General features: G+C 34.8%; 1 protein-coding gene across 1 annotated transcript in view; it reads right to left on the bottom strand.

Annotated features, from left to right (window-relative positions):
- TGS1 (trimethylguanosine synthase 1) overlaps window positions 1-14641 on the bottom strand; it is a 35462-nt gene that overhangs the window by 15730 nt on the left and 5091 nt on the right. Inside the window, exons 2-9 of the mRNA XM_016126193.2 lie at window positions 14379-14443; window positions 12145-12314; window positions 10977-11787; window positions 8908-9019; window positions 7314-7400; window positions 4980-5154; window positions 2659-2962; window positions 418-570 (exon numbers count right to left, since the gene is read on the bottom strand). Coding sequence (XP_015981679.2) covers window positions 418-570; window positions 2659-2962; window positions 4980-5154; window positions 7314-7400; window positions 8908-9019; window positions 10977-11787; window positions 12145-12314; window positions 14379-14443 — 1877 coding nt within the window. The remainder of the gene's footprint in view (window positions 1-417; window positions 571-2658; window positions 2963-4979; window positions 5155-7313; window positions 7401-8907; window positions 9020-10976; window positions 11788-12144; window positions 12315-14378; window positions 14444-14641) is intronic.

Below are 14641 nucleotides of genomic sequence, written 5' to 3' on the forward strand. Positions count from 1 at the left end.
GACGGAAACTAAAGAACGGAAACTAAAGAAACATGAAAACTAAATGCAATACATGATCCTATACTAGAAGAAAAAAAAATGCCATGATGAAGGACATACCGTGACTGATAAAACCAGAGTAGGGACTGTAGATTATAATATTGTAACAATGTTAAATTTATAATTTTACCAGTTACATAAAAGTATCCTTGCTCTTAGAAAATACACACTGAAGTATTAAAGGGCAGGTATTAGCTGATAACTGGATCAGAAACACACACATACACACACAGAATGATAAAGTAAATGTGTCGAAAACGTTAAAGAATATCTGAATCTGGGTAAAGGGGATATGAAAATTTTTCTACTACTCTCACACCTTTTCCATAAGTTTGGACTTATTTCAAAATAAAGTTAAAAAATACATATATACCTTACCTCTGTCCAATTTAATCCCATCATCAAAACGAGAGAAGAGCCTGTATCTCTGGGCCCAGTACTTTGCCAGCTTAGGAACAGCAGCTATCTCAGGAGGCAGACCAATTACCTTTTTGTCCCTCTTCTTCTTTTTCTTCTTCTTTTTAATTTCAGCTACGATAAAAGAATATACAGATGTTCACTATGAAAAAAGAACAACACAGATGAATTTATCTAAAGTGCTGCCACATCAAATAATTACAGTTTGGGTTTGGGCACCAGAACATGTGTGCAATGACACACCTAGAGAAGGAGGAGAGCATAATGGAAATAGCACTGACTTCAGATTACAGCCTCTAGTTTGCTACTTATTGGTTGTCTGGGCTTGGAAAAGTTATTGAGGCTATCTAAGCTCCAATTTTTAATTTATCAGAAAGAATGAATGAATGCGTATATTTTACTTACCTACTTCGCAGGACTGCTAGGAATCTGTGGAGGTACTATTGCAGTTATAAAAGTTCTTAAGACACTGCCATAGTTGGTGAACTATAGAAATCTAAACATTTACCTTCTCTTTTTTACAATAAAAATTTCCATGGACTAATTAAGTTCTAACTCCCAGCTATGTCAATTCTCGGAACCAGCCATGACCTAGAAGTCACGGGGCCTCTGAAAAATTGAAACAGGGGTCACTAGCTCCATTTAATAGAGAAGGATGCCATTCAGAGGCTGACTTCTTCTTAGACAAATGATTTTTATTGGTTTGGTTATTTAGTTTCAGTTTCAAGCAGATTATAAGATGAGAGTGCTGTCATAGCTAAATAATGACAAAAAAGTGATGTTGATAAATAAAACTCTATTACATTTAAATGATCTTCAAGGATAGGACCTTGTCTTAATATAGTCATCTGATTATTGCAGAGTTATAGGTGTCTTCAATAGCAAAGTGGGGCAAGAGTTTCTCAGAAGAGGGAACACTGACGTTCTGCATGAACAACCCTAACTGTGTAAGACCATCCTGTATGCGACTTAATGTTAAGTAATCCAAAGTACTAAATACAAGAATTCCTCAGGTCATCCTAACAACTAACATCTTTCAATTGTCTCTGAGATGGTGATATCGCCCCAGGTGAAAACTACAAATGCTGTAACAAGGGTGGAAGAATGGAATTTAAGAATGACTCAAACAACTTGATACTGTGTCCTAGCCATGCCACTCACTGGCTTTGCGACCTCAGGCAAACTCCTTAATTTCTCTGAGCTTTAATTTCTATATTTACAGTAGGGAGTTAATTCCACTTACCTCATTAGGCCATTTTACAGGTTAAATGTGAAAAAGGCACGTGAAAGCATTTTAGAAACCTAAAAGTGTCATGTGAACATTAGTTGTATATAAATAAATTGTACAATAAAAAATTATTGCACAATGAAAAATTTAACTACCGTATATATGCTGTATAGAAAGGCAAAGAAGTACGTGATATAGATATCACAGGTCCACACATGCATATGCACAAAGAAAAATGATCAAGACTTAAATGAGGTATTTTCCTCAACACTAACTTAAGAAATCATCACAAATAATATAATTGTTCCATTAGGGCAAGTCTGAAATAAATCATCAATAAAAATGAATACTATTTCAAATAAAATTTTCTACCTTATAAAAGCTTCAATGTTCCATTGAATCTTATTTTTAAATTATAAAAGAACATTTGGTGTAAAATAAATTCAAATAGTACAAAAAGGCATAAAATGAAAATGCTACTCTATTCTCTACTTATTATAGCTAACTACTGTAAATACTTTTTTTATGTCAATGTCGCACCCAAAACACAAATTACCACTACCCACAACTACAAAAAATAAAAAAAATAAAAAAAAAAAATAAAAAAGAATGATTGAAACAAAAACTGTGGCTATATGAAATTTCAATAGAGATAAAATGGACTGGCCACCATTGGCCTTCGGAACAGAGCTAGGTGGCAGAGACCAATTTTAATGGCATAGAGAAAGGTACTCAAACAGTTTTGCCATATGCTTTACCTTTGATTTCATCATGCTTGCTCAGCCATTATCAATATGCTCTGGATGCCAAATCATAGCCATTAGCACAGTCATAGTTAATATGCCTTCTTGCAACTTAAAAATAAATAACAGTAAATTCTTAGGTATAGAAGACTCCTGAGTGAAAATGGAAAAATATATTCTAAAAAAGGCATTTATCTAAATCCATTTGCAAGTGGAAGCAGTTAGTCTTACCCTCAGTTTCTACCTCATGAGAGTCTGGCTCATCCTCAGCAGCACAATTCGTATCTGCAACGGCTGCTACTATGCTGTCTCCTTCATTTTTTTCTGTTTCAAGTTCAACAGCTGATGCTACGGTGTAACACTTTTCAGGTTCTGGAATGCTCTTCACCAGTGGGTCATCATCTTTTGGAACAGACATTTCTTGTTCCTCTGAATCACTGCTTGTGCAAGTGTCTTGTACGTTGTTATGAGAAATTGACTCCTGCGAAGCTTCCTCATCCACTGGTTCGTTAACCCATTTTAGGAATTTTTCTACCTGAAATTAAAAGATGTTACAAGCATGGATCAATTTCAATTACACAGAATATTCCCACCTGCTTTACCATTTGTGACCTGACTGACAAGCTGTGTCACAATTATTAGCTCAAATATGTACACTGTATCATACAAGCTAATGTGAGTAAGTAATTCCAAACTAATTATACTTTATTATCTGGACACCCCATGACCTTATCAAAGATTTCTTTAAAAGGAAGATATCAGATTAAATACAAGACTATGACCTTCCTGTTATCAACTGACAATAAGAGGATAAGGCTAAATCCTTCTAGTAGCTTTCTATGAAGGCTTCTAACAATATAACTGTATAATGTGATATTACCATTACAAATCTACCTATTGTTCAGTCATTAATTTTAGTTTTCCCAATTATATAGAGCTTTTTGCAATGCCCAAGATTATAATCTATGTTAAATGGTACTCAGCACCAAAGATGAAATCTAAAGAGATGTGGCAACCTGTCCATAAGAATAAAGGCTATCTTGGAAAAAATGTGAGCTACCTTTTAATGAAGCAGTAGAGCCAGTAAAATGATTACTAAAAACTAGGTTTCTTCGATGAAATGTTAACAAGACTCAGGGTCAGATTATATGTATTTCCTCGTAATCTATAAAAAAATTTTTTTAACAAATTTTTTTTCAAATTCAGTTGGCATACAATATCATATAAGTTTCAGGTGTACAACATAGTGATTAGACATTTATATAACTTTCAAAGTGACCCCAACAAATCTAGGACCCATATGACACCATACACAGTTATTACAATATTATTGAACATATTCCTCATGCTATACTTTACATACCCATGACAACTGGTATAAGTAACTATAGATTTGTACTTCTTAATCGTTCTTTTTCAACACCCCAATCCCTGTCCCATCTGGTAGCCAGCCATCAATTTATCCATGAGTTTGTTTGTTTGTTCATTTTTTTCTTTAGATTCTACATGTAAGTGAAACCAGATGGCATTTGTCTTTCTCTGACTTTGTAACAGGTCTTCATGACCTTCTGAAGAGGGAAGGAAGTTAGGAAGTTAGAATAAGAGTGGTAGACAGAGATGGGCAACCACCAAGAATCTTTTGAGGGGACTATGCCTGTACATCAATCGAATATCCAAGGACACAACAGCAACATGAATGACTATCACATCCAGCACATTATATAAAGTCCTATAGGATGTCTGAACTGATACTGGGAAATCTGTTCCAGATACAACTAGGACCAGTAAAATATTAAAATATCACTAGGACCAAATGATCTGAAATATAATAAAAATAAAACCAGCTATAAATTTTTAGCATATTTTGGAAGAATAGTCAAGTTAGGGAGGATAATGTACACAAGGGGAAAAACAAAGTCATCATGGAGTCTGCTGCTGGAGATGTGACTGATAAAAAAGTTCTGCTCAGTAGCAGGTGCTTTTTTGTACAAGAGAGAAGGATCACTCATCAAACCAAGCAAAAGCAATTTTAATTCCTCCTGTCTCTCAGGTAGTTGAAGGGCAGGTACAGTAAAGTACAGAAGTGGGGATATGAATATTCCAGTTAACAATGTGAATCACTAAACTAGCCTTGAGCCTTATGTCAACAGGATGAACTTGTTAGTGCAAAGAAGAATTGATTGCCGTTAGATAACCTCAAAATTAAGGATTACAATAAAAGCTGTTTTGGACATTGGAATTCTAGCATCCTGTTTAGCCTAACACAGATGAGAAATTTCCATTGTATGTTACTTCAGAAACAAGGCAATTTACCTAGGTATCTGCCTAGACACTGCTACTTTGTAGTTTCTAACATCCTCTTTTCATACTACTCCCAACTTAATCGTTTTCAATTTAGTTCACGCAACCTTCCTTTATCAATCAAGTAGAAAAGAATTATGATATCCTTATATCTGGTAGAAATGGGGTTCTCATTTGAAAACAACAATTTTAAGGCATCAAGCTTACAAAATGAAATTCTACTTGTAAATTGAAACAAAATTTATGCATACCTTACTCAAAGCTTTGCTTTTCTTGAAACATGTTTTTTCTGACTCTTCAGTAAAGAAAATGTGTTTATTTTTCATATTTATTTGTCTTCTCATGTCCAAGAACTTTGACTTATACTTGATATTCTTCTGTAGATACCCGACCCGCCTATGACTGAAATTTGAAATTCCACCATATCTATGACCAAATCAAAAGAAGTTGACTTAAATCTTAAGTTCTATGAGTTTGTTTCCTTATGTAAAAAGAAAATAAAACTAATGATTTTCAGTATTTTTCTATTCGAAGCTGTTATTTTACTTTCATTTTTCTAAATCATGAAAATTATAGTTCAAAATCCAGAAGTGTAAGGCCTAGCCTGTACGTTAATTCTCAAGTAAATGCAAAACACCCAAGTTGGGGATATCAACATACTTTATATACAGCAGAAAGTACAAACGACATAGTAAACACGTAATAAAGAAACATCAGGAAAATATAACCCTATTGCAGTTGGAGAATTATAATTTTTCCTCATGGTGATGTGATCCCAAAGCTCCTTAACACATATCTGGATATGTTTGCATTACTTTAAAAGTGGTCACTAAATTCGTTACCTAAATCAATCTGAACTCACCAGAAAAGAAAACCTCTATTATCAAAGTAATTAGAGAATGTCTTTTAATGTAACCATCGATACTTTTTCAGTTCTAAGAGATATATATCTGCTATGAAGCTTTCTTTAACTGTCTCTCCTACAGATTATTAGATATTTAGAGTGTAACATACAATTTAGCACTTATAAACTCTTAAACAGTTTGGTTTTAAATGTCAGGTGATATCTTCTAGCCATATTAAAAACCTGTTCCTAAAGTGTATCTTATCCTACCCTTTTAAGTAGAACTGGGTGGTCTAAATAGGGAGAGAATAATTAAGTTGAATCCCAGGTAACACAACCAATCTATGAGTGTATTCTAACAAGAGCTATTTAAGTAATTTCTCAGTAAAATTACACGTGGGTAGAAATAAATTCTGCCAGGAATTTAAATGTGGCAATATCAAGAAAACCCTTTATATTACTAATCTTTGAGATATTTAGCCTTAATTATGAGCATGTATTTCTGAACTAACTTGGATTCAAATTAGATCAACCTATGTCCTTTGCTTGATGACCTCACAATGTATAGATATCCATTAAAGTTTCACAACTAACAAAATAATGTCTCAATGCCTAGAAGCATCAAAGACCTTAACCTTGATTTAAATCAAGGTGCAAGCTGACATAATGATAGGTCTTCAGTGTGTCTTAAGTACAGAGTTTAGTCTTGTCTTCATGTCATATGCATAAGCTCTTAGGTTTCCTTATATTTAATGTGTGGGCATTTAATCCCAGAGAATTCATACTTTCTCTACAGAAAAGTTCACAGCAGCTTTATATGTAATAGCAAAATACCACACACAGTCCAAATGTCCTCTGACAGGTAAATGACTGGGCAAATTAAGGTACACCCATACAATGGAATACTATTTAGCAATAAGAAGGATGAGCTACTGGTACATGCAATAACCTGGGATACCTCAAAGGCATATTCTTAGGTCTTAGGAAGCAACCTAGCTGTACATACGAAATGGTCAATTAAACATATAGCTCCGCTCAAAGAATCAGGTAAATGTACTGATAAGGCATGGTGTTCATGGTACACTGTTAAGGGATAAAAGCAACTATGTACAGTATGATTCCATTTTTGCATTTTTATAAAAAAGGAATAAGATGTATGTATATGTACACAATTATAAAAACACACATGAATAAATTAGGAAGGATATATGCCTATCTCTGGAGAATGATTTGAAGGAAAGAGTTTCACTCTTTGTTACTTCTGTTTTGAGTTTTACTACTTTCATAATAAAAAAGAAAAAAGGTTACTGTAGATTCAAACTTTTCAGGCTTGTTCAGGATATACTTTAGAGGTATGTGAGACCCTAGGTGAGGAGAGAACCATGTTTAAAAGTCTCAAGAACTGAGCTTGAACCCTCTCTCCAGGAAATGATGTGATCGTGACCAAGTCAAAATCTCTGTGAGCTGCAGCTGCTTTATCACTGAAATTAGAATAGCAACACTGGATTGCTATGAAGCACAACTGAGTTAATATATGTGAATACATCAAATGTATGGTGATATCGCCACGATTCTTGGTAACAAGAGAGGTTAGTATTTAATTGTAATATCTCAAACGCTATAAAATATCTAATCATTATTAGCTATCTGAATATCAGATAGATATCAGATAGAGAGCTTTAGGTTGGCTAAAGCTTAAAGTAAGGTTTAAGGGCAACAGTATTTATGTATAATTAATTACTTTTGTCCTGAGCCATGCTTGAATCCTAGAAGGGAACCATTGTCATCAAAGTCTGAATCTGGGTTTTCTTCGATGTCCAGTTCATGGCTAAACAAAAAAACAAAAAGGTAAACAATGATGACACATTACCTCCAGAGCCCACCAGTTCAGGCAAATATCAAAAGTACATATAAACCAACCTATGCAAACTTTCCCATCACAACATTCAACCATAGTTTACAAATCCGGAAAGACAGGAAAAAGAGTACTTCATTTAGGATTTTCCAAATGAGACAGAGTACCTAGAAGTGACTGGCACACAATAATAAACACTTTAATCTTAAACCATGTCAAGTAATTATCTCTATTCCTGAACATGGAACATGGAACATTTTCCTTTGGAAAAACACCAGTAAAAGCTGTAGCCTTAAACTAATCTGCTAGAGACATATCTTGTTTGTTTGTTTGTTTTTTTCAGAAAAACAAACAAGGAAACATTTGAGAAGTATCTACCCAACCAAAACATTACAAAAGAAAAAATATTAAGAAAAATATGGCTGTGATACAGTGATATTAAGTAACCCAGGATCATCTGTCTATTGGGGATAACTTCTAATGCTCCCTACTACCTGGGTGACAGTAACAAGTAAACAAATGTGGTGAGAGTTCATTTTGACAAATTAATTACACTCACTGAACATTTATGGAGAACATACTGGGTCCCAGGAATTTAAGTACATCCACTGTCTGCATCAGGGAACTAGCGGGAACTAATGGAGGAGTTAATGAGCAAAGTCTACCATGCAGAAGGAACAGAGCAGAGGTATGCTTTTACATACTTAGCTGCTGAGCCTCTAGAGCTTGCTCACTGTTTTTTTACAACCTGTATAGAACATAAAAGTCTTATGTGGAGCACTCATACTTTGTCATAGAAATGAAATGTTTCCAGCTAACATCCAAATTCTGTAATGTCCATCCTTTTCTTGTATTTTATACCATTAGCATTTGGCTATATCCTACCTTACATTATTCTTTATTTAATTACATGTATTAATGGTATACTAGAAAGAGTGCTGTCTCTGAAAGCTGGCCTGGACTATAGGTATGGAGTTGACATTGTTGCTATGTAACCCTGGGCAAGGGATTTATCCTTGTTCTGTCTCAGCATTCACACTTATAGAATGAGAGCATTAGATTTGATATTTGATGTTTGATGTTGATGTTTATTTTATCAACAAAATTCTATGATAATATATACCCAGACTTTTGAAAAAAAAACTTAGAACTTCCTTAAGAAAGAGAAGCCCTACCTACTTACATATTACTAGTTACTAGCTATCATCCATTGATAGCTACTAAGTGTCAGATGTATTATATGCTAGTTCCAGTCTTTCCAATAATGTCACAAAAAGGGTACTGGTTCCATTTTATAGATAAAAAAAATCGTGACCAAGTAAGATGCAGAGGTGGGATTTGACCATGCTCCAAAGCCCACTGTCTTCCTAGTATGCCTTGTTTCTTCTCACAGGATTAACAGTGTCGTAATGTAACAAGCACTCATGGATAGAGCGCTTATGCTAATACATTCTAGAGAGAAAGGTAACATGCAACTTACCTCCTCTTAAGTTTGCTTGGCTTACGTTCAGGTGGATCATCTTCACTTTCTTCTCCATCAATACCATTGGGGTGTGGTCTTTCTTTGATTGTGTTTGAAGACTCCTGTGAATCTAGAGGCAGAGATATTACAGTGGATTTTCTCCCTTAGTTTCAAAACTCTTCTGCCATTTGCAAAGGTGACTGAAATACTTTGGTGCCTTTCCTGTAATTAACTGTATGTGCATCAGACAAACTGCCACACCACATTTACCTAATCTTATATCTACATGCAGAGTTTGATGTAACTATGATGTAACTACTTTAAAAAGTGAACTAAAACTACTTATTCCTGATAGCTGTCCAAAACTACACGTATTAAACCATAAAGTTACCTTTGTCATAGCTGTTATCACGTTTTGATGGAATTTTCATCTAAATGACTCTAAAGGCAGCATAACACTAATTAAAATTTTTTGTTTTTGAAGAAGCAAATGCATTTATTTGTCTCTAATATAGCTCTTAAATGAATAAGGCAAGTAACAGAAAGATAAACACCACCATTTAAAAAGAGTATTTTTAACCTGTTGCAGCATCAACTGAGATACATGTCTGTCTGTGTTCCGGATTTCCTCAGACTGGAAAAAGTAGGTGGGTGGGACTAGAAGTGGAAAAGTATCTGTAATATAGATGGTGGGAAGCTCTGACTGTGTGAAGACAGACTATTTTAGGAGAGCATCCAACCACAAACAGTAGAAAAGAGAGAGAAATGCCCTAAATACCTTACGTTTTGATCTCGAGGGAGAATAGAAAAAAAATCAAAGTCTAGAATTCTCAAATTGATCCTAATGGCTGTCACGGTGGAGCTAATTACAGAAATGGCCAATTATATACATAATTAAGGGAACGGGCAATAGAAGACAGTACTTTTACTATGTTTGATGAAGGAAAAAAGTAGGAAGATTATTAAATATATTAACACAAAGAAGTAAATAGGGGCCAATGCACTGACTAATATACATATTTCCAGTTTTACTGTCTAAATAAGTACAGAAAGTAATCAAGAGAATATTGAAGAATATCAAAAGGCTAATATAAAATAATCACATAAAATATAACAATAACAGCAAAATAGAAAGGAATGAGAATAACATACTCAAACTAAGCTCCATTATAAGAGAAAAGAGAAATAAAAAAGTAGACAGAGCTCGTTAGTAACTCTCTAAAGGAAACTTTCAACTAGATGAAGTATTGTCTGTGACCTGAGATGAGTAAAGTAAACCTATTAAGTAAAAGGCCAAACCATTTGCTTCATATAGGAATAAGGCTGAGAAGTGCCTAAGAACCAGACTTTCAGCAAGGATGCCAAGGTAGCATGTTAGTGCGCTTCAGGAAAAATCCAAAAGTTATGAAAATTTCCTCCTCTCCTGTTTTCTTGGTGCCATCAGTGCCCTTCTCCCTAGCAAGCGCATCCTTAGCCACCCTATTCCACCTTCTCTTAACACTGGCTTTCCTTAATTCTGACAGCGGTATCAGTTTGTACGGCATTTTTTTTTTTTTTTTTTTAATCACTCAGGCAGGAGTCAATCAAGTTCCTTAGAATGAATATTTTGAGAATCTTGAAATCAACCCTTCCAGTCAAAAATTAATATTATCAGGCCCTGTTGAGATTCCCTACAGAGCAAGACTTCACTTGTCTCAATTGAATTCCAGAAATGATTCCTACTCAGATGTGCCTAATGTCAAATGTCTGCTCTCAATCACTCTTTAACGTGCCTCCACTTGCTTGGACATTCCAAACTCACTCTAAATTAGATTTCTCAAGGGATTTCCAAGTTATAATTCATTGGTCACCAAGGTGTAAAAGGAAGGCATACTTCTGAAAACTCTGCGCAATTTTTTTTTATTTATATAAAAGGGTAATAAACGACTTGTGATATAAAAATAAGGACTAATTAATTTCATTCTTCATTCATACTATAAAATGTAGTTGGTGTTATTTAACTCTACCATAAAGGATTGATGTTATTTTGCTAAATAGAGTCCTTTAGTTAATGATTACTGAGTAGGATAAATCTTGTTCAATCTTACCCTGAGCTGGTTGGTTTGTGTCTCTGTTTCCAGACAGGTTGCTTTCCTTGGTTGCTCCATTACATGGTTCACTTTGGCCAGAAGCAGGGCATTCCCTTCTGCTGTCAACTTCACTGAGCCACGGATGTCCATTGGAACGTAAAGAGGAATCTAACTGGCTCTGTTCTACTTTCTCTGAATTTAGACTTAGGTTACTAATTCCATTCTGTATTTCATTATGATCTTTATCACTTGAACTAGAGCTTATGCTACCAATTGATGAAGACGGAAAAGACAGTAAGTCTGCTTTCATGCAGTTTTCATCTTCCTCGTTGTCAACTTCTGTTTTAGAGTCACAAGTATTTGTATTGCAGCTTTGCGAGGCATCAAAAGTCCAACCCTGAGCATCCCAATACTGAAATTGTTCCAAGTAATGCCAATAAAGTTGACTATAATGTTGTTCCCATTCTTCCTTTATACCAGGAACGTTCCATGGTTCAGAACACAGTGTTTGATCTGGGTGGTTTTCTTGCCAGCTTTGCCATAATAGTCCTACTCCATATTCCTTCCAGTACTTTTCCCATTTCTCTGTAATTTCTAGCTTTGGAGTCAAGGTATCTTCAGTAGGAAGATTTTCAGTTTCAATGTCTTTTTCGATTTGAAGTTCATATGTTTTGGTGTTCTCATGCTGTTCAATTGAAGATGGATCATCTGAAGACAAAATGTCATCTTCATATTCTTGTCTCCAAGATTCTCGGATAATTTCATTTAAGTACTTCTTTTGATGTTTTTTCTTTTTCATTTTAACTTTATTTCTAGTATTCATAGTCACCTGTATAAGATAAATAGTTGAATATAAATGCACTTCATAAACTGAAAGATAAAGTAAAACCAAAATCTATTTTGACATTAAATTAAACAAAATACCCTCAATCACACCCCCTTCTCTGACCTGGGTCTTTGGTTACACAAACAAGGGAATCTTCCTAAGTTTCCAAGAGGAGAAGAAAAATCACACATGGCACATATCGCAACTTCCAGTTTAAGTTAATTATAAATATGTATATTGAAAAAGAGGTGGGGTCCTCTAATTCACAAATGCATTAGATTTGGGCTAAAAAAAAAACTGTATGTGACATTTTATGAAGAAAATAAGAAACAGAAATAATAAAAGTAAATTAATACTTACCTCAAAATTCTTGTGTGCAGACTTCCCACCAAACTGAAGCGGCAGTCCCATACTTCTCATGAGTTCAGCCTCAGAATCAAGTGTACTTTCATCCAGGCCTATGTCTTTGCTATCACATGATTGTGCAGTGCCATGGGAACGACTCCCTTCTTCTTCTGTGGCTTGGTCTCCTATAGATAGCATTTGTTAGCTTATTTTTAGAGAAAATTTAGATGCAGGTTTTATCATTTTAACAGAGAAGCTGAGACCCAGAGCTATTACATGACTTACCAAAAGTAAAGACATATAAATGTTAAAATTTTTAAGGGGAAGAAAAAAAAAAAAAGAAAAAAGAAAATAATTGATGGTACTATGGACTAGTAAAACCACGGCCGACTAAGAATCAAGAGAAAATGTCTGGTCTGGCTCTGCCTGCCACCACCATCCATCCAGCTGCCCATTCAGCCTAAACTTACCGAGCACATCTGCAGTGCTGGGATTAAGAAGGAACACAGGAGAGTAACCATAAAAAACATTTCCCTTGTCACATCTCTTATGTGCAATAAAACTGAACTAGATCAGTGAATTAAAAATGATGCTATGTGGAGTTTTTTTTAGGAGCTGTTAATAAGACAATTGAGAGGTACATCTTTAGGCCTCTCATGGGTGTTTCAATAAGAACTGGATTTACACCCTGGGACTTTATGGGAGAGTTGATTTAATGAAAGTCTTCTGCTATTACAAGTCTGAAATCTACTGAACTGGAATATCCTTTCAAGAGCCCTGATTCTAGGTCTTAGAGAAAATCTGTTTTATTACGACAAAACAAGTCTTATTTCATCCTAATATGGTTATCAAAAATTAGACCATACCACTAATTGGACAAATGCCATTCAAGTGCGCTATTAACAGTCTGAATGTGAGATAAAATAATTTTATATATTAGCAGACTTAATTAGGGCTGAGCAGCACTCTACCTAAATGATCTTGGGCAACAGAACAGTGAATCTTATACAGCAAAAATGGAAACTGAAAAAAAAAGAAATCTTATGTGCACAAATTTTACTAAAAGAGAGAAAGAGATACCTATCTAAATAGGGAGTTCCATTCACCGTTCCTCAATGAAAGCTCAGGAGAGAGCAAGATAGGAAAAAAGAATCAGCTAAGTTTTATGCTTTTCTCATGGTATGCATTTCTTATGTTCGTTGGAAGCCTAGTGTCAAAAGAAATCTTATTTGTACTACATAACACTGGAACACCAACCCAACATTTCATCTAGTGTGCAATTGAAGAAAACAGTTAATGGATTTTCAAGGGTAATTGACACACTACTTGTGCTGGTTTTAGCCTATAATTCATGCTGCAGTTTTTCCTGTCTAAAGAAACATAAAAGATCTGTGTGGAAAGGACAAATGGGGTCCTGGTAGGGAAATGTGAGAGAGACCAAGGTGGTTTTCAGGTAACTAGGTGAGGCTCAAAGTTTAGAACAAATTCTATTTGTTATTTGGTACACTTAACCCAGATTGTGGCCTCTTTATTTCAGGCAAAAGACCATGAATGTTCACTTGGAATTTGTCTTGAATCATTTATCTAAACAAGTCTTAAAAGTATTTAAATAAGGAGGCCATTAGATTGCCATGGCTCTAATGCCATAGTAACCTACCCAAACAACTCAAATCTTAAGCCAGAATCAATGTACAACTTGAGAAAGTAAAACTTAACACTCAATCGCTAACAGCCAACTAGGCTTTCCCAGTTGCCTTAACTGCTTAAACTATGTCCAATCAAAATTTCCTTGTTTTGCTTCTGCATCTTCTTTATAACCCCCCTCACCCGCCCATAGCTCCTGCTGGCAGGGCACCCCAACCACCTTCAATCTGGGGCTGCCTGATTTGAATCAATATATGTTCAAATAAACTCTTGAAAAAAAATTTTTTAACGTGCTTCAGTTTATCTTGAAACTATATGCTCTCTACTTCTCAGAGCTTCAATTTTCAGGTTTCTTTTATCTAATGGCAACAACTCGGGAAGGAATGTACATGGGCAAAAGAGGTATCTCAAGTCCATACAGGAGGAGCTATAGTAAAGATAGTATCTGCTTTGATAAGGACTTTGGAACCATGTTATAGTAAACAATAAGGACTTTATGACTACAGGATTACTTGCCATTTATAATATTTGATGCTAAGAAATTAGTATAGTATCATGGTTAATTTTAGCAAAAAAGCATTATATATAGTTTTATACAGTATTACCTGTATTGCTGCCATTGCCTTTAACATAGTAGCCTTTTAATCCCAAATTGCACAATTTTCGATCTCTGTGAAGCAAATTAAACAGTCAGTATTGAAAAAAATTGAACTAAATTTAGAGACAAAATAAGTTCAAGGGAACATAGATTAATGAATAAAAAGGTTAAGGAAAAGAAAGCAATCTGTTAATACATTTTCCTCATCTGTAATACAGAGGTGGTGATAATACATATCTTATGGGTTGTCACAGAGTTGACACTATCTGT

Source organism: Rousettus aegyptiacus, unplaced genomic scaffold, assembly GCF_014176215.1.
Source record: "Rousettus aegyptiacus isolate mRouAeg1 unplaced genomic scaffold, mRouAeg1.p scaffold_m13_p_15, whole genome shotgun sequence".
NCBI classification, from domain to species: domain Eukaryota; kingdom Metazoa; phylum Chordata; class Mammalia; order Chiroptera; family Pteropodidae; genus Rousettus; species Rousettus aegyptiacus.